The sequence below is a fragment of the Chiloscyllium punctatum genome, chromosome 4 (genome assembly GCF_047496795.1).
Source record: "Chiloscyllium punctatum isolate Juve2018m chromosome 4, sChiPun1.3, whole genome shotgun sequence".
Taxonomy (NCBI): Eukaryota; Metazoa; Chordata; class Chondrichthyes; order Orectolobiformes; family Hemiscylliidae; genus Chiloscyllium; species Chiloscyllium punctatum.
Window position 1 is genome coordinate 66,674,354 of NC_092742.1, and position 26,436 is coordinate 66,700,789.

Below are 26,436 nucleotides of genomic sequence, written 5' to 3' on the forward strand. Positions count from 1 at the left end.
TGTTTGTAGAACAGGAATATCAGCCAGCGTATCATGAGTGCATTGTACATTATTAAGATAGTGATAGATCTTCTCAGGTTTATAAGATTCCCTCAATCTTATAAATTCTGTGCATAGATTGACCCAAGCACAGGCTGTGTGAAGGAATCAATAGGAGTAAATGTAGGCCAGAAACTTTGAAGTTCAGGTAAAGATCTTTGAAAGGTCTTGATAGTTCAAAGTGATGTTTATTATGATTTTATCTCGAACAGAGCAAATTGTATGGGAAAAATAATTATGTCTTTTTTTCCTCAAAAATGGAACTTTCCACAAAAACAAAAAAAACAGCAAAGGTGTGTCTGAATTTTAATAAGGAGACATCCACTCATCCATTCTTCCATCATCGCCGAGTCAAAATGTTACAACACCTTACCTAGCAGTATCATGGAGTATTTTTACCATATGGAATGGTGCAGGATGGTGGCTCACCACCACCTCCAAATAGCGATGGACAAAAATGCCAGACCTTCTACGGCTATGTATAGACCACAAGTTAATAAAAAATAATATGCTGCTCAGATTTACAAGCCATGTTCATGTCTTTGATGAATGTTCCTTCCATTTAAGATCTAGTAAGACAAGTTAAAATAGACATAAATTATGGCATTGACCCTTTACTTTATTCACCGGCTAATGATATAGCATTTTGAATAAAGTGATGCTCCAAGCTTAATGTAAAATGTAATAATTTATAAAGCATAACTGTAGATTGTAAATAAGCAGTGCAATTTATACATTAGATGAAAGTACAAATCTTCTTATCCTGGTAACTGAATCATGTTTACAATATTGCTATTTATTCTGCATTTAAATTCAATAAACATAGAGGAAATAAATCATGACTTGTATGGTATAACATCTACTTACTGCGGTACTTTCATCAGCAATGTGCCATCTACAACTTCAAACAGTAACATCTGTTATTTAATTTCTAGTTTGACACTGCCTAGTAACATACTGATATCTCTACTCAGGATGTATTTCAACATGAGCAATTCAACCAAGGGCCCAATTTCAAAGCAGGTAAAATTCATATTGCTATTTAATACCAACATTGTAAAATTAATTAATTGGCAAGTTTTGGCTCACAATTATGGTATCAAATTCTTTAAAACTATCCAAGTGGATTACAAAGATTTCTAATTGCTGACCTTCTATGCAATTCAAACAAAATTTTGAAAGTACTTATTCCTGGCTTCTAGAGATATCTCATATTCTATTTTGCCATGTATTAGTTTTGATGCCCAGTCCTGAGGCCTTTTTATTGAAGACTGTTGACAATGAGCAGCAGTGGCAACAAAAAAAAGGTAGAAATGGCCTAAAGGAATATCTGAGTCTTACTGTGGACATGTATAGCCTGCACATTAATAAATGAGAAGCAATTCGTTTAATCAAAGTTAATGCACTGGCGTAAGATGTTAGCTTGCTCAAAAATATTCCACAATCATACTTTGGGAAACCGGTCACAACGATCATGTGTTTATTACTGACAGTACTACAGAAAATTCTGCACACTACTCAAGTATTTTAATCTTGTGATAAGAATTGTGATATTTTAACATTTACATCATAGGTTCAGTGACTATTTTCTTGTACGTGAGGAGGTGAATCATTTGATTAGCTACAGAATGACTGGTCCAGCTAACTCATAACTAAATGTGAATGAGGCAAAGTCTCAAGAACCAAGATATGTTTACAACAATCCACATGCAATTAAAGGAATGCTGGTCTGGAAAATTGCCATTAAATAACCATATTCAAGCACACCAGAGAACTGCTTTGTTCAACTTATCGTGTAAAACAAAGGTGAAATGAACAATCTTTCACAATGTATGTTGTTAGTACACAAAAGTATATAATGCAGCAACTCACCAAGGTTACTTTGCCAGCCCTGCACTGTAAACTCTGCCATCAATAAAGAGAGGAGTAACAATATTATGGACAAGCTACCTCGACTTGAAGACAGATTTTGAAATTCATTCAATATCACTGGGTTGAATATCTCTACTTAATGTAAGTAACGGAGGATCATCAGATGAAACAGTTGACATCCTTGGGCACTAGTTAGATATAAAGATAGTGGCAATGCCCTTGAGTAATAAAGCAGACCCTAGGTTAATGTTCTGGGAACATAGCTTGATAATACCACAACAGGTGGTGAAATATGAATTCAATCTTTAAGAGAGATCTGGAATAAAAAGCTAGCACAAAGGTAACCGTTTAAGTACTGACAATTGTTGTTAAAAAATACCATTAGATGCACTGATGTCTTTTAGGGAAGGAAATCTGTAGTCCTTGCCTCAACTGGCCGAGATGAGACTCCAGGCCAATACTAATGTGGTTGACAGTTAACTGCCCTCTGAGCAATTAAAGATGGGCCATAAATGCTGACCTGACCAGAGAGACTCACATTCTGTCAATAAGAAAAAAAATACATAGGCCTGCCCCAGGCATTCCAAAGACCTTTTGATTGGCAGAGTTCTGGAGGCAGATGATTGCCATGTTTTCTGGCACTCTTTTGGGGGATCAAAGCTGATATTGAAATCGAAAAATCTTCAGCTGTTATTAAAAGCTCAAAGAGGTAGTTCTGATGACAACAGAAAGGCATAGATTTCATGGAGACTTAGGAAATGTATTTTAAAAACAGTTTTAAACTCCTGTCTCCTATGGCCAGCTCTGCATTTATTGCCCATCCCTATTTGTCTTTGAGACGATGACAGCGAGTTTCTTTCTTGAACCTGGAGGGCTATTAAGAACTAACTGCATTGCTCTAAGTTTGGAAGCAGACATAGGTGTGGCAAAATTAAGAAAGTGAAGTTTATTCCCTATCCTAGATAGGTGTTTACCAACAAGTTAGTAACTTTTATGATCAACATTGCACTCTTAACCCAGATTTAATTGATTATTTAAATACTTCAGTTGCTTTAAAATTTGAACTTGTATCACTGAATCATGAGTCTCAGCCTTGGGATTACAAATTATCAGATAAAAGCAATGAAACAATAACCTGTCATCCCTAAACAGTGTGGGTATGTGAATGCCATATAGAATGGAGAACAGATGAAAACAATTGTACTATGATAGGTGTTTCTTCCCCTCTTGAAGGTGACTACATTTGTGCTAAATAGCCAGCTCAAGGAATGGGTGCCACTTTACTGCAAGTATTCAATAGCCACTGGCTAAGTTTCTGGATGAGGCCAACATAATTGCTTCAAAATGTTTGAGATGATGATGACGATGATGCACCACAGGCTATGTGGAACTTTTTCCTAGAACTGATGTTTGAATAACTTCATGGATCAGAGAGAAATGGTCAGAATTCTTTCCTGTCCCTAAAAGGACCCAGTCTTTCTTCAAATCTAATTGTTCTTTTGTTCCTCTAAGCAAATGGTACAGGGGTGGGGGGGTGGGGAGCAGGGAGCACACAACCCATTGTCATTCAAGTGCCTTACTTTTTATTAGATGACAAAGTGAATCAGCTAGTCTTTTACTGCATGTAGCATTTACTTCTGTATGTTCATATTTCAATTCTGTGTAAAGAATTCTATAAAGATGAAAAATCTTGCTCCTCCTTTTCTCAGATATTACTCAAATATAGGAAGCTACAGAATTCCATGGTACAGACATTCACATTTTTCCAGTTCTTGATAGCAAAAAGTCATCAATATATTTCAAAAGGTCTTCAATGTGTACAACAATAATTGCAGATAGTCTCCAAGAACTGATCAAGATGCCAAGGTCCTAACAAAATACTATGCCTAGAGAAGGAAGCCAGAATGGTCATGTTACAGCTGACTATTCATACATGATAGAAATACAGTTGCTGCAACTGTACTTTAGCCTCTTCAATCTCCTGCTGCATCTATCAGTCCTTCGTACAATCTGGTGCAATTGGGCACTCCTTGCAGATCTCGCCTGAGGTAAAAGCAGGATCGGCGACAAGAAAGGAATCCCATATTTGTTCAGCTCCTTCAGGCTATGCTCTTCCACCAGTCAGTCAATATATTTCACTGTTCCATAATGACATGTACCCTTTTGTTCAGGTGAAATATTATTCCAGACTTGAATCTAAGTGCATGCCACTGGAATAGGAATGCAATAGGAGATTCTGGAAACACATAGCAGGTCAGGCATTTAGAGAAAGAAAGGGGGTTAATGTTTCAGGTTGTTACCTTTTATCAGAACGTGACAAAGTCAGAAATGGAACAAGTTTCAGGAACTTCAAAAGGCAGAATTGCTGAGGAGGTTGAACATTAAAGGGATAGGGTGGAAAACAGATAAGATAAAGTGCCAAATGAGATGATTTTGAAGCAAAAAGTCATCAATATATATCTATAACTGGAAGAAACGAACAAAGAAAAACTGAGTACAGATAGTTATAGTACAGGTAGTTCTTCCATAATATGTGTTGCATCAGCACGAATTCGTGATAGTGCAATTGATGAATTGTGGACGTTGTTTGCATCATGCAAACTTTCTGAATGGTTATAGCGGATTTTCCATAGCACAATTTTCTACAGCATAATTTCTATAGCGGTTTCCTATAGCATGATTTTCTACACCACAAGGTTGCAGAGGAACCCAACTGCCGTGTTACAGCAGAATGACCTGTACATGGATAATAAAGCCAATTGCATGCATTTAATCCATCAGCATGAGGTAATTCATGGGCTCGACCTCTTCCATTTGCTCAGTTGTGATATTATTGCATTGGAAGGTCTTGACTATCAACCCTGTGACAACCAAGAATTCTACATGAAAAGAGAAAGCAAAAGGAACAAAAGGGGAGGTTAGAGGAGTAAGCGAGAACAACAGTTATTTTCAACAGCTACTGTTTGAAAATATGGGGCAGTAGTCATGATCTAAAAATGAATGCAGTGTTGAGTGGAAGGCTCAATTAAAAAAGAAATGAAGTGATGCCTTTCAAACTTACAATGTGCTTTAGTCACAGTATAGGAGGACTGTGAACAGAGAAGCCAGAAAAAAGGGAGTGGGGCAGATCAGAAAGAAAAGACTTACATTTACATGGAACCCACCAGATGGCTCAAAGTGCTGTACAGCCAACTATGTCATGCTGAATTTGGAATGTTGAAAAAGAAAAAGAAAGGGGTATGTGTGTGGTGGGTTGGTGGGGGGGGGGGGGGGGGGAGCGGTGGAAGAGGAGGTGGTTGGCTTGTGCTTTCTTGTGACACCATACTGGAAGTAGCAAAAAAAGTTCTGTTGGAAGTGGAACATGAAGAACTAGCAATAGCCTGTGGGGTTGTTGGAGGGAGGGGAATGGGTGAGAGTGGAAAATGGAACAGACAGTTTAGGAGCATGATGGTGGGCATCTATGGCCAAGGAAAATGGAAGACATCTGGAAGGGATGATATTGGAAGAATGCAAAAGCAACCTTACCAAAATGAGAAACAAAAACAGAAATTGGTGGAGAAACGCAGCAGGTCCAGCAGCATCTGTGGAAAGAAAAAGAGTTAAATGTTTCGAGTCCAGTGACGCCATCATGTAATGAAAAGTTACTGGACTTGAAATGTTAACTGTTTCTTTCTCCACCTGATGCTGCCAGAACTGCTGAGTTTCTCTGGCAATTTGTTTTTTTTTAAAAAAGATTCCCAGCATTCATAGTTCTTTGTTTTATTTTACTGCAGGGAGCAAGTGTGGTCAAGCTGTGGGAGTTAGTGGGTTGACCGGACATTGATTAAAAATATTAGACCACCTAGAGATTTAAAAAATTGAGCAATGCATTGGACTGTTTTTCTTTAATGCTTTATGTATCAGCCAGCATAGGTTTTTACAAGGATCTTGGTTGCACACCAAAATCCCAAACCATCAAAAGAATTCAGACACATTTTGTCATTCTGTTGTATATAAATGAATTGGTGTCAAAAATGATATGAAGAGGTGATAAGTACCATCACAACTGATGTTTAGGGTTCAGAACAAGATATAAATAAATGTAGATTCGGCATAGGATAAAGTACTTTACATCCAATAAAATTAAACTTAAAAATTTTCAGTTATATGTTGATTTTTTAGAACAAATACACTATTTACAACACTGAATATTTGACATCCACTAAAAACCCAAACAATCCTGATAAATTTTCAGACTGGGTTTATTATATCATGGGGACGAGATAGCTGCATGATAAAAAGTCAAGTCTCAAGGATACAAGGGAGATGGGTGCAAGACTTTTTCTAATTATATAAATGTATCTGTAACATGATGGAAGCTGGATAAAACTGAGCACCTTAGCAGCATGTCTCTAAAGATATGTCACAAAATCTACTGAAAACAAAATAAAGTGGTTGAGTATATCTAAAGTAATTATGTTTTATCTGACATACTTTGGAGCCGTTTCAAATTGCAGCCAAGCAAAAATTTACGGAAACTGGGAGAATTGTACTTAATAACAACAAGGCAGTGATCTTAGTAAGGTCTAAATATTTCTCCACAGGTCAGAACTCTTCAGAAAATTCACAAATTTTATTTGATTGCTAACAGGAGTTCTACATGAGGTTCCACTATGTTACAATTAGAGAGAGAAAAAAAGAAACAGGAATTCATGAGGCACGTTAAAAATAACAATACTGATGTGGCTATTTGTTCATCAAGGCAGAATTTGGAGACTCTAGATCAGTGATTTGCACTGTAGTGTATATGGAAGCACTAATTTTAGAACATGCCTTCAGACTCTATTGGACAGAAGCAATAATTTTATCTAACAAAGACAAGCAATTTTTAAGTCCTCCTTTGGTGTATTACCAACGCAGTGTAAATCTTTTCTGTTTAAAAGGCAAGTAGCACAGACATAGATGTTTTGTATAATGTGCTGAAATAGATTGCCAGCTCTCTTCGTCCTGCTAACTGCAGATACTATTTATTACTTCAGGCCTCTTCTACACTCAGGTAGCACTGGAGACTGCTAGCTTCTTCAGGTGATCCATGAACACTTGCAAGCTGACATCATCTGTCAGGATTGGTGCTCCAGCCTCCTAAGGAAAAGATTCATACACGGAAGTTAATTGAACAAGTAACCTTGCTACTTGTTACAATAAATCAGCCAGCCTGATGTATTATACTTTGAACTTTTCTATACACTACCAATTATGAACTAAGATTACCAAACAAACAAAAAGCTATTATTCTAAAACAGTCCATTGATTACTGGTTCAGTACTCCTTACGAGCATGAGCCAACAATAATTTAGTTTATGATTAACCTGGGTTTAGAGAGAACATCCTCTGCTACAAACATATTGTCCTTATGAACAAATATTTCAGATAACTACTGATGGATAAGTATTGGCACCAAACAAAATAATGGAACTAAATATAAATCATGATTACATTCCTAACTCATCATCTCAATACATAACGTTTAAAGATCAGACATAATAATAATAATGGGGACCATTCTACATGATATTTTTCAGCCAATAAAAATAATATCATGCAATCTCAGTTTGCCTGTTAAACTAGATTATCCATTAAAAAGTTGACTTACTTGTCCCCATGCATACATGTTGTTGTGGGTCTGTGAAGGATTTACTTTGGACAACAAGAAACGCGCCTGTTGATGAAAATTATGAAATACAAACCTATTACTGAAAGAAAGACTAGCACTTATACACAGCCCCACGACTTCCCAAGTGCTTTGTAATCAATAATTTTGAAGTGCTTTCACTGCTGTAATGGAGGACATGAGAGTCATTTCTGACAATGGACACTGCCATGCAGTTCACTGAGTCTGTGCTGGTTCCCTAAGGAGCTCAGTCAGTCCATTCCTTCTCTCTAACCCATAACCCAGCAGCTCTATTTACTTCAAGTATCCATTCTATTTCCTTTTGTAATCATTGGCTGTTTCTCATACTGCCACCCTCATGAGAAACAAGCTTCAAATCATCACGATCAATGTGTCTAAAAAAAAACTCCATATTGTGCGCGATTGCACTAAGTTAAAAAAAAGAAAAACCAAAAACTCCCTCTCATATTCCCTCTGCACCTCCCACTAAAAACATTAAATCTCTGCCCCCTAGTATCTGCACCATCAGCTAATAGATAGAGTTTTCAGTGTGAATTGGACATGCTGAGTGAGTGAGCAAATGCACAGGAGATGCAGTATAACCTGGATAAATGTCAGGTTATCCACTTTGGAAGGCAGTTTATCAGAACGGCTATAAATTGAGGGGTGAGCAATGACACCTGGCTATCCTCACACACTAGTCATCGAAGGTAAGCACTCAGATGCAGCAGGCAGTAAAGGTGGCAAATTGCACGTTGGCCTTCATAGTGAGAAAATTTGAGTACAGGAGCAGGGATGTCTTGCTGCAATTATACAGGGCCTTGGCGAGACCACCTTGGAATATTGTGTGCAGTTTTGTTCTCCTTATCTGAGGAAAGATGTTCAGAGGTAGTACAATAAAAGTTTATCAGACAGACTCCTGAGATGTATGAGGAAAGGTCAAATCAGTTAGGATTATATTTGCTGCAGTTCAGAAGAATGAGGAGGGATCTCATAGAAACCAAAAAAATGCAGGAAAGATGGCCCCAATGGTGGGGGAGTCCAGAGGCAGGGGTCATGGTCTAAGGATACACATAATCTATTCAGGACTGAGAGGAAGAGAAATTTCTTCACTGGAGTGGTGAATTTGTGGAATTCCCTACCATAGAAAGCAGTTGAGACCAAAGCATTGTGTGATTTCAAGAAAGAGTTGAATACAACATTTGGGACTAAAGGAATCAAAGGATATGGGGGAAATGCAAGAACAGGCTTGATGAGTTGCATGATCAGCCACCGTCATAATGAATGGTACAGCAGACTCAAGGGGCCAAATTGTCTACTCCTACTCCTATTTTCTGTGTTTCAATGTTTGTCCTCAACCACCTCATTAAACTGGTCACAATCCTATACACTTGTATTGAATCTCCCCTCAACTCCACCAGGAGAAAAATAGCAGTATTTCCAATCTAAACTTGGAACAAAAATACCAAGCCCTGAAATCATTCTGCAAAATCTCTTTTCACTTTCACGTTTTTCTCACATTTTACCTAAAGTATGGTGACATGATGAAAAGTTAAAACCATTATAGAAGCAAAATAATGAAAAAAAGCCTTTTGCTCATTTACCCTTAAGTTCCTATGTTCAGCTTGGCCTTTGGGAAAATAAAGTTTTTGAATTACGTGGAAATTAACCTAAAACACTGTCTCTGATGAAATGCAACCTGTCTCAATGAAGCTACTGAGCAAATCCTCTCTCTCAAGGCGTCTTGATGTTACTGTTGTATAAAGTAATGGTTCTGAATGAGTTAATACTGAAGTTTCATTAGCTCCACCCAATCTGATGGCATTATACATTCTTTGGGTGGAGGCAGGTAGTTTTACAATAGCCTTCATGGAGACAAGATGTATTCTGTACAGTTCCTAAATGGCCTGAGCAATTTTGCCTGACTGCACTTATTGCTATCACACAATAAACCAGAGGGACAGCTGCAAGGGATGGTGAAAGGACCTGCAAAGTAATTTATATTGGGGCTGCAGGACTGGGAAGGCATCATAATTTACTGAAGCTGGGAAGGAGCAAATTTAGAGAATTCTAGTGAAAGAGTCAAGTAGAAATAGAACAAGCAGGAGAAATTAAAGAATAAAAAGACTGGGACTCTAATTAAAGTGGGATTTCAGTGAGAAAATTTACAATAGTCATAGGCAGAGAACTTTCAAAAATTTGGAAAGTGAATTGTACTTTGGCTGCGGAAAGCAAGAAAACATCCACTTCACCCGGATCAAGGTGTGAAAATACCATCCTTGCTGCAGAAAAAAAAGGTGGGAAGGAATTTCAATCATGATTGCTACCCATTGTAATGATGTCACACAGTATTTTGGTGGAGGTAGAACATTGGACGTTGTACAATAGCTTTCTTTTTCACGAATGATTCATTCATGGGTTGTGGGCATCACTGGTTGGACCAACATTTATTGCTCATTGTGAATTGCCCAGACAGCAGTTAAGAGTCTACCACTTTGATGTGTAGTCACATGCAGGCCAGACCAAGCAAAGGTGGCAATTTCTTTCCCTAAAGGACATTAGTGAATCAGGTGATAATCTGACAATCGGCAAAGGTTTCATGGTCATTGTTAAACTGTTATTTCCAGATTATTGTTAAATTCAAATACTATCTGTCATGGCAAGATTCAAATCCAGGTATCGGGAAGAAAATCTGGGTTTCTGGATTAATAGTTTAGCAACAAAACCACCAGACATTGTCTACACACATCACCTACATTTGACTGATGTATTCCTTGCAACCCTTGAAAGCCTTTAGTAATTATGCTTGACAACCAATGTAAATTGTCCTATTGCTTTCATGCAACAAACTAGCTTGTTAATTAAGACAGGTGTCTCTTCTGTAAGATGCTGGAGTGATCTAACCTCAACCACTGATGATTAGACGGGTCCTGGACACTGTAGAGACAATGGAACATTGGTAGCAATAAACTAATATGGGAGAAGTGACAGAGCAAACAATTATTTTTCAAAATCAGTTCTGCTAATAGTCTTGGTCCATCACCCAGTTAACTCAGCACAAATCTCCTTTATTTGTCAGACATAGATTTGGGATCCAAAAATAATAGACATTTTGTCATCATTAAAACTGAACAGTTTTTCAAATTTTATCTGGAGTAATACAAATAGCTTAGTAAACAAATATCTGTGATTAAGATTTTGAGACAAAGAAGTACCAGTGAAATTAACTAATGAGCTTCAATGTTATCTGCAAAATGGAAAGGGCAGAGGTGCATTTCCAAAGGCATGTACAAGGAGAAACATCTAAAGAGTAAAGAATTCATGCTTCTTGTGCAATGTACGTACATGGAAGCTGGCACTAACACTGCAGGAATAGTATCCAGCACAGTTACAGAATTGAAACCTGGTAATGATTCCTGGAAAAGTGATAATTCTTGAACATTCTTCTACCCTTCTAATGCTTACAAAGCAAATTATTAACATGTAAAAATCCAGATTGCTAGACAGAATTTTCACAATTTAAAGTAACACAAATGAAGGTTACCTGGCTTCCTCCATGCTCGGTGTCAACATAGCGTGGCATAGGGAATCTACTATGTAGAATCTCTTGTGCATCATCCACAGGCGCTTGTAGTAAATGGCGGAAATTTTCATACTCAGGCATGTCATGATAGCCAGCTTTACGCCATTGAGCAATGGTCTAGGAAAAATGATTATCTACTGAGTTACTGTGTTCATTTATAACTATAAATGTTAAAGTAAACTAATTAGAGGTTAATGACTTCATGTTAAATAATCTGTGAAATTAACAGAATGTTAGTAGTTAATAAGTGTAATGAAATGTGATACAACTTTAACACTTCTCTAGCACAAACTAGCATTTCTAGTGTTGACCAGAAATAGGTGTTATGTATGTTTTGAAGTGAGATGTTCTTACCTCTCCGTGGTAGATAAGTATTTGAAAGAAGGTGTCCATAAGAAGAATTCTATCAGGGAGAATACTGCTGCTATCGAGAAGAACAGGCTACGTAAAAGCAGAGAACAAATTGATCACCAAACTTTTGCTCGTAGTGGGAAAACTTCAGATTCCAAAATGGATTCAGCTACCTGATCTTCTCTTCCCCCAAAATACGCAAATATACGTTTTATTAACAATTTGAGGAAGTTATGCTTAGAACTGCACAAGTACATTGGTTCCGAGTACTCAAAAGCCTTAAAATTAAAACGCTTAACCTGATGTTTAGATCCAACCTGCTCAACACTCCTCTTGATGCTCATAACTCCCTCCACTCTTGGATCTCTAACTCTTTCACTCTTTAACACCCCACCCCATGGATAAACAACAGCTTTGTTGCCTCAATCCATTCTCTGCAAATGCATATCCAAAAGCCTCTGACATTCCATTCGCCTATACTTCTATAAGAAACTTAAAATCCAACTAAGCTTTGGGCAATTCTTCTAATCTCTCGCCTTTCTGCTTGGTAACAAATCTTTCAATGTGTAACATACTTTGGAACTATCCATTTGTCAAAGGTACTGAATGATTACAAGGTGCTGTTTATTGATGTTAAAATGAATTTAAAACTTCAAAAAATCATGCTGTTGTTTCTAATTACAACTACTTTCAAGTTTGACAAAATTCAAAATGCTTTTCCTTGCAAAATACGTGGGCATCTCTATTCCACATCTACTCTAGATAAGAGAGATATTACAGAGGAAACAAGCATGGAATTGGGGTAAATTGTAAGAGTTGGATTCTGATTTCAGCATACTTCCTCACAAAATACAGCACAAATACACTATTTCTTCAAAGTTCAGTACCAGTGTCAAATAGCTTCTGTTTTGCATCAATGTTTTCTTGTTTGATGCAGTATGACTTAAAGGTAAAGTAAGGTTCACATGTAAACCACACATATCCTATGATTATAGCCTCAGACCAAATAAAATTTGCTTTGGACAGACAGAGCAGTCGTACTGTAAAGCAATCATACAGACCACATACTATGCTGAAAGCAAATTTCACATAGGATCATCATAGCTTGTACAGAGGAAGATTGTTAATGATCAGTTTGAGCTGGAGATTAATCAACACCTCATCCAAGATAGAGCGTTTAGCCTCTCAAACTTATTATTCTATTCAATTAGATCATGGTTGATCAGTATCTGGAACTCCATCTGACCACCTCGATTACTATCTAATTCATCACTTGACTTGAATTTTAGTGCAGATGAATACTGTAAAGCTCAGTTGTAATAGCTGTTCACCACTTATTCAATCTGACATCAACTGATGAATAAAATATCTCAAATACATTTCTCACCTCTGGAGGGCCATTGAAAGAATAGGCATACAGGATAGGTTGAATCATGATGAGAGACTGCGTAAGATCCTGACGCATGAAATGGTGACGGTAGTAAGAACTCTCATCAGGACTGTTATTAAAAACTTGTAAGAATGGAGATCTTCTCAGATGAAACATAAACTAAAATGGAAACATACATTTTCTCATTTCAATATTGTAAATCTAGGCTCCTGTTAAAGTTATTGTTATGATCGCAAATTTAAAATATTTAAAATATGAGTTCCTATTGTATGCTCTATACATTGTCAATGAATTATAGCATAATTTGAAAGTTGATGAACCAAAATCTATGAGAGACATGTACTCATGAAATTAAAGTGCTCATTTCATACCTGTGGATACAAAGAAAATGTTTCAGAAAATTTGAAAGAGGCTGGATCATCTTTGTGATAATCTCCAAATTTCTGACACTGAGAAAGGAAAAGAATTTAATTTATTGGATATTATCCTTTTTAAGCATTATAATACTAACAAATCAAAGCAGCCAATAAATTGTTTCATGCTTCTATACACCACCCCCGCCCACCCATGCACTACCGAGAACTATAGAAAATGCATCATACCAGTCGTATAAGCTGTCTGTCTAGCCATCTGAGAACATCAGGTCCCTCCTCTGTCTCTGCTCTGTAAACTGCCAATCTTGCCATGAGAACAGCTGCAGCTTCTTGATCAAAGGATGCAGCAATATTCTGGATCTGTGTTTGTGCATCTGCCCAGCTTTATAAAGGGGGAAAATACATATTTGATTTTTATAAATAGGAACCATAAAACAAAATAACAATGATAAATAATAATATTAATAATGAAATGTAACATCTATAATTGGTTTTATGTCTTGGATTTTAGTTTAATATGAATAAAAATTGCTGGATACAGAGCAGAGGATACAACCTGTAAGTTAACTAACAATCTGTTTTAACGAATCTACATAGAAACAAATGCGCTTTTAACGGGCATGACATTAGAGTCAAATTTTAGGACAAAATTGAACACATCAAAAAACATTCTCATCAGAACCATATTTTGCAGGAATATTATTCTCCAACTAACTTAGAGAATCATATACATAAAAAGGAAAGTTTCTAAAATAACTTGGCACATTTATGCTAGATAACTATTCTGCACAGTCATGAGATTTTATAAAACTAAAGTTAATGATCATAAGATGCAAGATGCAGTTTCATTTATGCAAACCTATCAAACTACATTTCAAATATCTACTTGTATGAACAATTGTAATGCTATATTCTAATCAGACGTTACACAGGGTGCATGTGATTCACAACACCATCAGTTGGTGAGAGAAGAGATAAACTTTTTATCAGTAGTCATGTAAGGCAGATTATGAAATCCTTGCTCCAGTCTGTCATTCCATATACATGGTTTCAGTTTTGATGTAGTTCTACTTAAGGTCAGCATTGACAACAATCTCAATGCAGTAGAATATTGACCTATTCATATAGCATTATATCAAATTAGGACACGGGCAACACAGACTAGTTAATTGACCATGCAGAGTCAACAGCAGCCTCCCTAAATATGTCTAATAAAAACATCTACTGAGCATCTCCACCTAAACTAAAATATATGCAATGGACGTCATTATTACTCTTTTGTATGGTTGAAATCTTGCATTCTGTACAGAAAATAAACAACTGCTAGACTGCTTCTAATAACCCTACATTCAATCTATCATGGGCATCAGATGCCAGAACTAACCAACAAACAAAGTGCACCAGAACCTGCCATGCCCTAGCCAAGCTGTTCCAGTACAGCTACAAGACTAGCATCTGACAAACAAGATGGAAAAATGCCCAGGAATATCCTGTACACAAAAAACAGAACATGTCCAACCCAGTCAATTAATATTAAGATTAATTAACTAAAATTAATCCAATTAAGATTACTATTGATCATTAGTAAAGCGACAGAAGGTGTTAGTTATCAGTAGTGCTATCAAACAGCATCTGCTCAACAATAGCCTGCTCAGTGACGCCTAGCTTGGGTTCCACTGGCGCACTCAGTGCCTGACCTCATTACAGTCTTGATTCAAACTTGGACAGGGGAGCTGCATTTCAAAAGTGAAGTGACAGTGACAGCCCTTGACATTAAGGCCATATCTGACTGAGTGTGGCATTGAGATGCCGTACAAGAATGGCATCAATGGAAGTAACAGGCACATAGGAAGATGGTTGCAGTTGTTGGCCGTCAGTAACCTCAGTTCCACAACATTGCTGCAGGAATTCCTCAGGGAAGTGTCTTGTAGTCAACCAACTGTAGCTACTGTATCAATGACCTTCCATCAAGAGTGGGAATATTCACTGATGATAGCACAATTTTCAATACCATTCATGATTCCTAAGATAATGAAGCAGTCTATGTCCAAATGCAGCAAGACCTGAGCAACTTGAAGTCATCATCCAATTACACATGATTCCAATGCCCCATTGGGTGAGTCCTATTGTTGCTGTTTGTTCTATGCACAGATTTGACTCTGTCCAGTCTTTCAGCCAAGAGGTTAATTCAGTCTACCCAATCAAATTCTATTTCAAAATCCACAGGACATATATAATTATTGCTTGACCTCTAAAGTGCATTCATTACTCACTAATCTTAGAATGTCGACAGCTTCTCCCATTCTTCTTTCTCCCTGGAATCCAAACGCATCATCTCCAATGTAGTTCTGTGCCTTCCCATCAACCCTCTGCTTTAACTCTTAGTAAAAGCTTCAATGGATGGACAATCAGATTAGTTGTATGAAAGTGAGAACATCAAAAAGCCTTTCATTCTTTCTGCAGTAATTGTTATTGCCTGCCTGAAGTCCTCTGGCCATTCTCCTGAGTAAATTCTACATAGTTTAGCAAATATTCATGTTAGGTTCATTCCCAGTCTTATGGGTTTCAACCACTACAGCTGCTTTCTAATTTTTTTATCTTATTTATTGTTGCTCTTATCTCCATGCCATATTTCTAGTTCATGAAATCAATCCCAACAATACTCTCTTCTGATAGCTCAATCATTTCAGTTTTTCGTTTTTTGCTTGCAGTTCTTCAATATGTTTCTTCATTACCCAGTGTTTCCCCAGTGGCTCAGTAGTTAGCACTGCTGCCTCACAGCACCAGGGTCCCAGGTTTGATTCCAGCCTCGGGCAACTGTCTGTGTGGAGTTTGCACATCCTCTCAGCGTCTGCGTGGGTTTCCTCCGGGTGCTCCGGTTTCCTGCCCCAGTCCAAAAATGTGCAGGTCAGGTGAATTGGCCATGCTAAACTGCCCATAGTGTTAGGTGCATTAGTCAGAGGGGAATGGGTCTGGGTGGGATACTCTTCGGAGGGTCGTTGTGGACTTGCTGGGCCGAAGGGTCGGTTTCCACACTGTAGAGAATCTAATCTAATCAAAAACACATTCCATCCCACTGCAATTATTTTCATCTTTATGCTGAGTGTCACAAATGTCTTTTGCTTTTTCATATGAAAGATCTTTTAAGTATATTACACTGCTCTAACCATCATTCTTGTCCCTTGTCCTCTTAACCTGTAATTCAAGCATCAGTTTTTCAGCTTGTTTTGTTCATAATTGACATTCTTTCGTTTTCTCCTTTCTTCAATCGTTGCAGCATTGCAGACCCGTGGTCTCTTGATTCTTTTTCCCCTTAAAAGCCAATGCTCTTCCCCATCCTTCTTCAGCAGACTTTTTAATATATCTGCATTGTTCATTCATATTGGTAATATTGTAGCCTTTTCTAGCTTATGTTTCGTTTATTTCATTTACAAATTCTGTATTTATTTCTATCAGCCTCTCCAGGTCCCACTGCTTTCTGTGAAATCTGTATTAGCTCCAGACTGAGCTTTTGAGTTTGTAACTGCATTTCTATATTTCTTTCGTGCTGTTGACATCATTTGGTCGTTTTCAAACATGCACAGTGCCAATCATTTGTTTTCTTTGTAATATATTCTCCACATCATGGTAACTTCCATTCACAGTTCAACCGTGGCACTTTCCTCATGGCTTTTTATGGCTTTTTTGTTCACTGTTTGCATGCTGCCTCCTTCAAAAATGCCATTCTTTTCAAGCATAGAAAATTGACCATGTTAGCTAAAATATTTAAGGTGTATATATATCCAAAAAAAAAAGCCCAAATCAGGGCTGATGAAGGGCTTATGCCCAAAACGGCGATTCTCCTGCTCCTTGGATGCTGCCTGACCTGCTGTGCTTTTTCAGCACTACACTCTTGACTTTGACTTCCAGCATCTGCAGTCCTCACTTTCTACCCCCTGCTATTCAATAAGATCTTGGCTAATCTGTTTGATTTGCATTCCACATTCCCAGCTACCTTGGATAACTTATGATTTTTGGTTTTGCAAAGGGATCAAATCTCCGCATTAAAATAGTCAAGTGGCCTGCCTCCACAATTTTCTGTCACAGAGTTCCAAAGTCACACAAACCTCAAAACCTTTTCTCCTTTTTGGTACTGAAAGGGTTAAGCGGAATTTTCAAACAGTTTTAAACTAATTCTGGATTCCCCTCCAATAGAAATTTCCTTTTCAGGATCTTATACATATAAATCACATCACCCTTCAGGCTTTTTTCAAAAATCAACCTGTCCAGGGATGGTTGACACTTCAAACAGCTGGGACTTGAACCTATAGACAAACAGGAGGCCGTGTCGAGAGTGTGTGGTGCTGAAAAAGCACAGCAGGTCATGCAGCATCAGAGGAGCAGGAGAATCTACGTTTGAGGCAGCTGCCCTTCATCAGGAATGCGGTTGGGAGCCTTGGAGGTGGAGAGATAAATGGGAGGGGGGGCAGGGCTTGGGAGAAGGTAGCTTAGAGTGCATTTGGTGGACGGAGGAAGGGGTAAAGATGATAGGTCGGAGAGGAGGGTGGAGAGTATAGGTGGGAAGGAAGATTGACAGGTGGGACAGGTCATGGGGATGGTGCTGAGCTGGATGGTTGGAACTGGGATAAGTGAGGGGAGGGTAAACGAGGAAACTGGTGAAGTCCACATCGATGCCCTGGGGTTGAAAGGTCCTGAGGCAGAAGATGAGTCGTTCTTCCTCCAGATATCAGGTGGTGAGTGAGTGGCGATGGAGGTGGCCCAGGACCAGCATGTCCTTGGCAGAGTGGGAGGGGGAGATGAAATGTTCAGCCACAGGGTGGTAGGGTTGATTGGTGCAGGTGTCCTGGAAATGTTCTCTGAAGTGCTCTCAGAGGAGGAGTCCAGTCTCCCCAGTGTAGAGGAGACCACATTGGGAGCAAACAGGAGGCTGGAAGAACACAGCAAGCCAAGCAGCATCAGGAGGTGGAAGAATCAACTTTTTGGGTATAACCCTTCTTCAGCACTCAAATCTGTGCCTACTAGCTCAGAGGTAGGGAAAGTACCCGTGTTATAATCAAGTCACCCCTCCCTTGTGTAAACAAGATTAGAAAGAAGATCAGCCTGTTAGAAATATAGGAACCGGAGCATGCTATTCAGCCTCTCGAGCCTGTGTTTCTAATAGGCTGGGCTTGTTTGATCTTGGGAAGAGATCATGGGTGATCTGTGATCTAACTACATAAAACTGCCCTTGTCCCAAATACCTTAACATCTTTGCTCAACAAAAAAAAAATCTCATTTAAAATTACAACTAATTCAGCATCTCTGGGCAACAGCTCCAAACATCTACCATACTGTGTGCGCAGAACTGCTTCCTAACATCTCTTCCGAACTGTGCGGTCCTAATTCTCAGACTATGCCCCCTAATTCTAGAATACCCAACCAGTGGAAATAGTTTATTGTTATCTACCCCGTCTAAATCTCTTAATACCTTGAAGACAACAATCAGATCATCCCTTACGCTTGTGAATTCTAGATAAAAGAAAAGCCCAATTTGTGTAATGTCTCCTCATAACATAATCCTGAAATCTAAGTATCATTCTTGTAAACCAAGATTGTATTCCTTCCAAGGCCAATATATCCTTCCTAAGATGTGATGCCTCGATCTGCTCATTGGTTGGACTCTACTTGAAGTGTAGAGTTTTGTTTAACTGCAGCATAACTTCTGCATCGCTTATACTCTATTCCTCCAGATATCAAGGCCAGCATTTCATTACCTTTAATTTACTTGCATAAAACAACTCGCTCATTCCAGATTTTAATCTGGTCAACCTCCTCTGAGCCACCAACAATGCATTTACAGCCTTTCTTAAATATGCCACATGAAAACTGTACAGAATTCAAGATGTGGTCTCATCAATGCCCTGGAGCGAAACATGACAATTCTAATGGAAATGTATTACACTTAAATAAATCGCTAGGTTCAGTCTTTCTTTTAACAGGGACATAAGTCAAACTGCAGTTAATGTCCACCATCAGAATATAATTAAGACGTAATTCATTCACTTGGAAAATCTAGTTTTTTTTTGTCAGTTGCAAAGTCAACACAAGCCAATAATCGAGGAAACTGCAAAGATTGCCAATGCACATGTGCAATAGCAGAGACTGGGGGAGACAGAAAAAAAGACATGAGGCACAATAAATGTGTGAGAAATTAAACCAGAGAAAGACAAAGAAAATGAAAAATATAGAGGCATAAAGTGTTAGGCAACTGAAGAAAGCAAGGATCTGTGCAGGAGACTTTTAACTTTGCTTGGTGAATTAGTTGTGCAAATATCACAAAAAACTTCACATGAATTTAAAGTTTTTAAAAATATAAAGTTCTACAGAGTATTATTCTATCATCTTTTTCCAAGAGTAATGTATTTTTGTTTGCCTTCTCCTCAGTCTGGTATGCAAAAGTCTGCATGTGAATAACTTTCTGAATGTAGTGAGGATTGTGAAGGAAGGAATCAACAACTGAGGAATGAACACCTGAAAGCAAAACCGGCTAGATTTGGAGAAAGGTGGGCAGATATGGTTATGTTTATTATAACAATCTAGAACAAATAAAATCAGAGTTGACAACATTGCTTCAAATTAGTTACAGGTTGAAAAGTCTTTAAAAATCACTTCCTTGCCCATCATGGGCCTATACATGGTCTGAATCAGACCTCTTCCTTCTCAAATACACAAGTGAGGTGGCGACATAGTGGCAAATGCAAAGAACGCAAACAGATGCTTGCAGATGCCTTACAGCTATTGAGGAAGCATATACCTAACCCAGGGCAAAGTCAAAAGCATGCAATTATTTTATACAATACTGATAAAGAACATCAGAACCGCAGACCTCAAAACAAAAACAGCATTCTTGTACAATCATGGAAAGCAATCATGTCATGTGCAGTTTTTAGAAGTGGAGTATCAAGCATAAAAACAATGGATTGAAAATTAATGGTGTTATTAATTGATGTCTGAAGATGTGAAAGCAATCTCTAAGCCATTGAAATGTGATCGTTAATCAAATCACAGTTCATTTAACAAATAGACATTATTGAGCAACTTGTTAGGTTAAAATGTAGAACTTGGATACTGCATTTTATTTAATGTTGTATATTTAGTTAAAGGAGGAATAGATATTTTCGTTGCCACTCTAAATCATGTGTAAGGGAAGTGATTTAGCTAGCAAAAATGGCCAAAAATAAACACCCAGATCAATCTTAGCAATTGCCAGCCTTATCTTAGGTTTAATCAACAGCATGATTAATGTACCAGTTGGTGCTGCTCAATTTTCCTATCATTTCTACAGTTGTACATACTTTGCTCAACCAACTGCAATGTTTAAAGCCAGAGCTGAAACCAAGTGTGAGCAAATGTATATTTGTAATTCTGAAATTAAAAATTTACTTTCATAATTTATCTAAATACTTACATATGCAATTTCCCTGGATTGTTATTACATTAAGCAGCTGGGAACTTAATTCTTAGGCAGGAACGAGACTTTTAATTTCAGTGTTGATTAAAATTAAAATTATTAACAAGGAAAGATTGTGTTGTTAACCAAAAGTAAAATTGAGGAATTAATTACAGGTTGATAAGTCTTTAAAAATCACTTCCTTGCCAATCATGGGCCTATACATGGGCTGAACCAGACCTCTTCCTTCTCAAATACACAAGTGAGGTGGTGACATTGTGGCAATATCATTGGACAAGTAACTCAGAGGTCACAGCTAATGCTCTGGGATGTGGGCTCAATTCAATAGAAGATGGCAATATTTGAATTTTATTAGTATACAGGCTGTATTTGGAATTAAAAGCTGGTCTAATGATGTTCATGAAATCAGTGTCAATTGTTGCCTTTTAATGACATGGTCTGTGTCTCTGGATCCACTGACTCTAAAATCCCTTCTGAAGTAGTCAAGCAGTCACTCATTTGTATCAAATTATCATAATGACAAAAGGAATGTAGCCAGAAGGAATACTAAGCATCAACGCAAGGATCAGAAACAATAATGGCACCTCCAATCCTGTCGACATTGCAAAGCCCTCCTTACTGGTGCCAAAACAAAGTGCTGTCCCTCAAACCATTCAAGCATATTGTCATACACACATAAATATCCCATACATCACCTTCATAATCTCACAGTATGACAGTTCACCTCACTTAGGATTTCCAACTATTTTATTTCAATCCCAGAATCCAACTAGAATTTCTTTCTGCAACCTGACTTCCAATTCCACCGAAGCCAGTCTCTTCCTTTGTGATCTTTTTCCAACAGGGTTTCTGAGATACCCATTTTCACCTAGCCTATGATCCCCTGTTCCAGATTTAGCATAAATCCTCTTCATCAGTTTTCAGCACTAAGTTGCATGTCTGAAATTTGTTCTTAAATTACTTACAGCATTTATAGCATTTTAAGTGATTAAAACATAAATTGTTTGTCCTTATGCCTTAGTCCAGTTCAACTTCACTTGACTGGTTCTTAGCACCAAGCTTCAAACTGATAATTTGGAAAATGGGTTTCATAAAACATGAATGCACACACAGATTGAGTGAGAACAGGACTACACCATCATTAAGCCTGTCTTACAATGCCTACTCCAGTCAACTGTATTATGCTTAATGTACATCATCTAATCATGAATAGTAATTTGTAATTACTATTCAGTCCACTCTCATGTTCCTTTCCTGTTCTATGAGCTGGATTTTTGCCAAATTCAGAAGACTAAGCATATCTTTAAAAAATGAAGACCGGGTCAGAACGCAGAAGTTACATATAATTTCTGCCAGTGGACGAAAGGACGGGGGAAGGACATGAATCTCACTGGTGGGATTCTAGCACTCAGAAGTGCTACTTAAACCTAGCACTGGGAGAAGGCAAACATAATTTTGGCTAATAAAATATAAACAAAGACCTGGGGAAATTCAGCAAATTAAAATTATTTGGTTGCAATCACAGCAATACTCAACAGAACATATATGGCCTATCAAATTCTCAGTCTATCATCTACAGAGAGAGAAACAGAGTTAATGCTTCAAGTCCAATATGACATTTCTTCGCAGCCTTAATCTGTCACGTTGGAATCACAGTTTGATGGAGGAGATGTAGATGCTCTCAAAGGGAAAGATAATGTCGGTTTAAGTATCACGATCTGAAGTTCTTTTTAAATAAAGTCCCACTATTCAATTTTTTTAAAAATGCTGAAGCCATCACTACTACTTTAAAAACACTATGTCAGGAGGCATGGATAAGGGGTTAACAGTTAATAAAGCTGGTAAGAGGTTCCAGCAGGCCCAGGTGGGCAATCCAACCAGCCTGCCTCGGGTGGCCACCCCACTATCTTCTTCAGGATAGATAGGCCCAGCTCTGTCCTGCTCCCACTTCACCCTTTTCTTCCCTCATGTGCAGTCATTTTGACCATTGCTGCTAATGCTCTCACTATTCACTCCCTCTCACCTGTCCACTCCCATATCCCAGGACAATCCAGAGCAGACCATATCGAACTCGTTTCACCATGCACCAAGTCAATGTTGTGCATTCTTGAATAGATCAAAATCATTAAACCAGCAAATTCAATAACAATTCAAACACAAAAGACAACAGAAACAAAATGCAAGGAAATTAGGGAGGCAAAAGAAAGAGACAAAAAAACTACAATGGAGAACAGAGGACAAAATGGATGAAAATCACAGGTTAAAAAGAAACACAGTTTGCACTGACAAAACATGAATAACACATAGGAGATGCTAAAGAAACAATATTTCACACATAAATTTCTAGCTGTATGCAACATGTAACAAAGATGTTGTGTCCCCAGTGAGTGAAATGCAGAAGGAAAACCAAAGAGTAAAATGCAATATTGGCGAAGACTCAAACTGTGAATCAACTTTATAAAAATCAGAACAGCTAAATTTAAACCAAGCAACATATCTGCATTAGTACAAACATAAGTCTGTATCTCTATCAAATTCTATTAGTAATGCACAACTAATACTTCAATAAAAGTTAAAGCAACATTTCAAAAGTACCTGTACAGCCACTGTATTTTACACTTACTTTCTAGCAATTGTTGCAACTCTGATTCGCCTTTGTCCACTGGAATGCTGATACTGTGTCACAAATTGAATTGCACCACGACCACCTTGAGGAATTGGAGCATTGTGCTGAGAATAATAGACAAAAAAACAATATTTGGTGGTAGAAAATTTACCATATAAAAATGCAACAATCAGAAAGGGTCAATGAAACAACAAAGCACACAGTACCGTAGCATTCAATTTTAACCATGGACACAGTCTTTTAGTTCACCACCCACTTCCTATAACAGTCACATTCAGCTTATAAGTCGACGTACTCAGCTGCTTCATGAACAGCAGACAGAATAGACTCGAGGCATTTTCTAATCTGCTTTGCTAAAATTGTTAGATTAAATAGATATTTCTCCAATCAGTGGAAATATTTTACAAAGCGTGGAGTTTTCTTTGGATGCTAAAATGAAGTTTAGACCTGCTTTTGTAAACTCTTCAGTCTCAGTGAGTTCATGAACAACAAGGGAAACAAAACTGGATCAACAGCATCTGCACAATTATTCAGGTAAATGTTTAATTCTAGCTTACTTTAATTAGAAAAAAATGAGAAACAATAGGATACTCAAAAATTAAGAACTAAAATACCAATGCTGTGGTCATTTTTATTTTATAAAGGTTAAAAAGGGTTTTTTTTTGAAAACATGTTTGAAAACTGTAACTCTTTAAAATAACTGCAACTGTTCAACATGTATAAACATCAGCCATGTATGGAAAACGCAAGTGTTGTACATATTAGAAAATCTGTTAAAGGTTAAACTACTTTAGATCTCATACAGCTGAAAGAGATCACATCCAAATGAACATTAAAATTTTTCTTTGACCTAGTAAAGTCACTCAGAGATCAATGCTTTCATCTGGAAAAACAGTACAGTACTATTAGTTTACAGAATTAAAAATTGTTATTGTTATTATTTGATATTTATAAAAATGTTTTGGAATTTAACTAACTTAATTAAATATTAGCTCATTTAAAACAATGAAAATGATGATTTCAGATTAAGTTCATACATACCAGAGGCTACAGAAGAAATTTTTACTGTTTTAGTAGCTGTTTTGCTCTCCCATTCTACTTATTTTACTCAACTTATTTTAGTCACATACACTCATTTAAAATGGCAGTGCAGCTACAGATATTGAATAATCAAAATGGCTTACACCTTTTAATCAGCATGTAGGCTGTAGGAAAAATCCACCTTTGTGTGATCTCCAAGATAGAATCACAAAGAGCTTTAAATTGTGGTATGAACTTAAAACGTAATTCTGAAATATAGGCCAGTAAGCTTGTTGCCATTTTAAAAAGTTAGAGCTGAAAATGTGTTGCTGGAAAAGCGCAGGTCAGGCAGCATCCAAGGAGCAGGAGAATCGACGTTTCGGGCATGAGCCCTTCATCAGGGAGGATTCCTGAAGAAAGGCTCATGCCCGAAACGTCGATTCTCCTGTTCCTTGGATGCTGCCTGACCTGCTGCGCTTTTCCAGCAACACATTTTCAGCTCTGATCTCCAGCAGCTGCAGTCCTCACTTTCTCCATTTAAAAAAGTTACCAAATGACAGCTGCTTTATCTAGCATATGGTGCTTTTAACTACAAAACAGTCTGCACTGATTATCTCTATTTCAGTTTTTTTTAATTCAGTATTTACACATTGATAAATAATAAGCTGGAGAACAAAAAAAATCAACGCCCCAGCAGGCAGGTAACAGTAAACAGTATTTTACATAATTGACAAGGTTTGAATCTTTGCATCAAAGGACTCTTGAATTCTTATTCCCACCTTTCAACTAAACTTATTCCTCCACATCCTAATCTAAATGTTTTAATTGTTATACTCGAACAAAAAAGATGACCAGTTAAAACCACCCACCTTGTTGGGTTTTTTTTCCTTTTTTTTCCTTCACATCCAAAAGCAGTGAAATGAGAATTGCATTGTAATTTTGCAACCTTGCTCTGTGCACCAACTGCCATTCTGCCTTCTGATTGCACAGCTGATAACAAAATTACCTCTGCATGAAGTCATTATCTTTACTCAGTTTTGTACACAATTTCAGTAAAACAACACAAGTGTTATAACCTAATTAACTTCAAGCTTTGTACACAATACAAAGAGAACTGAAAAATAACTATCAAATTCCTTACAGCATATGCCACATATATGGAAGAGTATGTTAATACTTAATTCTTTTAAAAAAGAAAGCATTGATAATATCTAGGAGTGCCAGTATTTATTAAACAAAGTGCACATTTTTTAGTTTGCACCAGAAGCTTGGTGATACAGAATGAATATTCAAAAGTAAAATATTGCAGATGCTGGAATCTCGACAGAAAATGATGGAAATACTCTGACTTGGCAGTATCTACGGAGACAAACAAATTATCCTCCTAGTCAATAACCTTCTACAAGAGAGTTGGTAAAACAGTAATAAGTGCATGAGCTGGAAAGAGGAAGAGAGAATGAACAAATAAAACAGAAGGCCTTCGAAAGGGTCAAAAACAAAGATTAAATTACAAAATGGCTAATAGTCCAAGAATAAAAGTAACAGTAACGGATTAAACAAGGAAACAAAACAAAGGTCAAGAGGAGGGATAAATAGTATTAGCAGAAATAATAACTGCTTTTGTTTGGAAAAAATAGAAGTATTATGATCAGAACTTGTTGAATTGAACAGAGTCAGGAGGGCTGTGAACTGTCTAATTGGAAGATCGGTCGCTGATCCTCAAGCTTCTAATGAATATCATTGGTATAGTGCAAGAAGCCAAGAACATTGAAGTTAAAATGGGAGCAGGATGGAGAATTAAAATGAGAGGCAACTAGAATTTCAGTCATTTTTACTGACTTTACAGAGTTGCTCTATAGAGCAATCATCACGGCATCAGGAACAATACGTTCAGTAAATTGAAGTAGAAAAGTCAAAATATGTTGCTGGAAGTTTAAAAACAAACAAACAGTCAGCTGGGTGAGGTATTGTAAGGTTATTAGTATCTATGGATCTGAAACAGAGAAGCCTTTTCCTACTGTCCTTCATGCTTTTAACACTTCAATATGATAATATGCTGCTATTTCTGATTAGGAAAATTC

The 26,436-nt window shown here is 37.5% G+C and overlaps 1 protein-coding gene across 3 annotated transcripts in view; it reads right to left on the bottom strand.

Annotated features, from left to right (window-relative positions):
- Positions 1-6,502: 6,502 nt before the first annotated feature.
- Positions 6,503-26,436, bottom strand: part of sec23a (Sec23 homolog A, coat complex II component) — an 86,971-nt gene continuing 67,037 nt past the window's right edge. For all 3 annotated transcript variants that reach the window (XM_072568931.1, XM_072568933.1, XM_072568934.1), the window contains exons 13-20: positions 23,333-23,439; positions 13,488-13,641; positions 13,257-13,334; positions 12,883-13,044; positions 11,499-11,585; positions 11,106-11,261; positions 7,544-7,609; positions 6,503-7,032 (exon numbers count right to left, since the gene is read on the bottom strand). In XM_072568931.1, the coding sequence (XP_072425032.1) occupies positions 6,943-7,032; positions 7,544-7,609; positions 11,106-11,261; positions 11,499-11,585; positions 12,883-13,044; positions 13,257-13,334; positions 13,488-13,641; positions 23,333-23,439 (900 nt within the window). In that variant the 3' untranslated portion in view covers positions 6,503-6,942. The remainder of the gene's footprint in view (positions 7,033-7,543; positions 7,610-11,105; positions 11,262-11,498; positions 11,586-12,882; positions 13,045-13,256; positions 13,335-13,487; positions 13,642-23,332; positions 23,440-26,436) is intronic.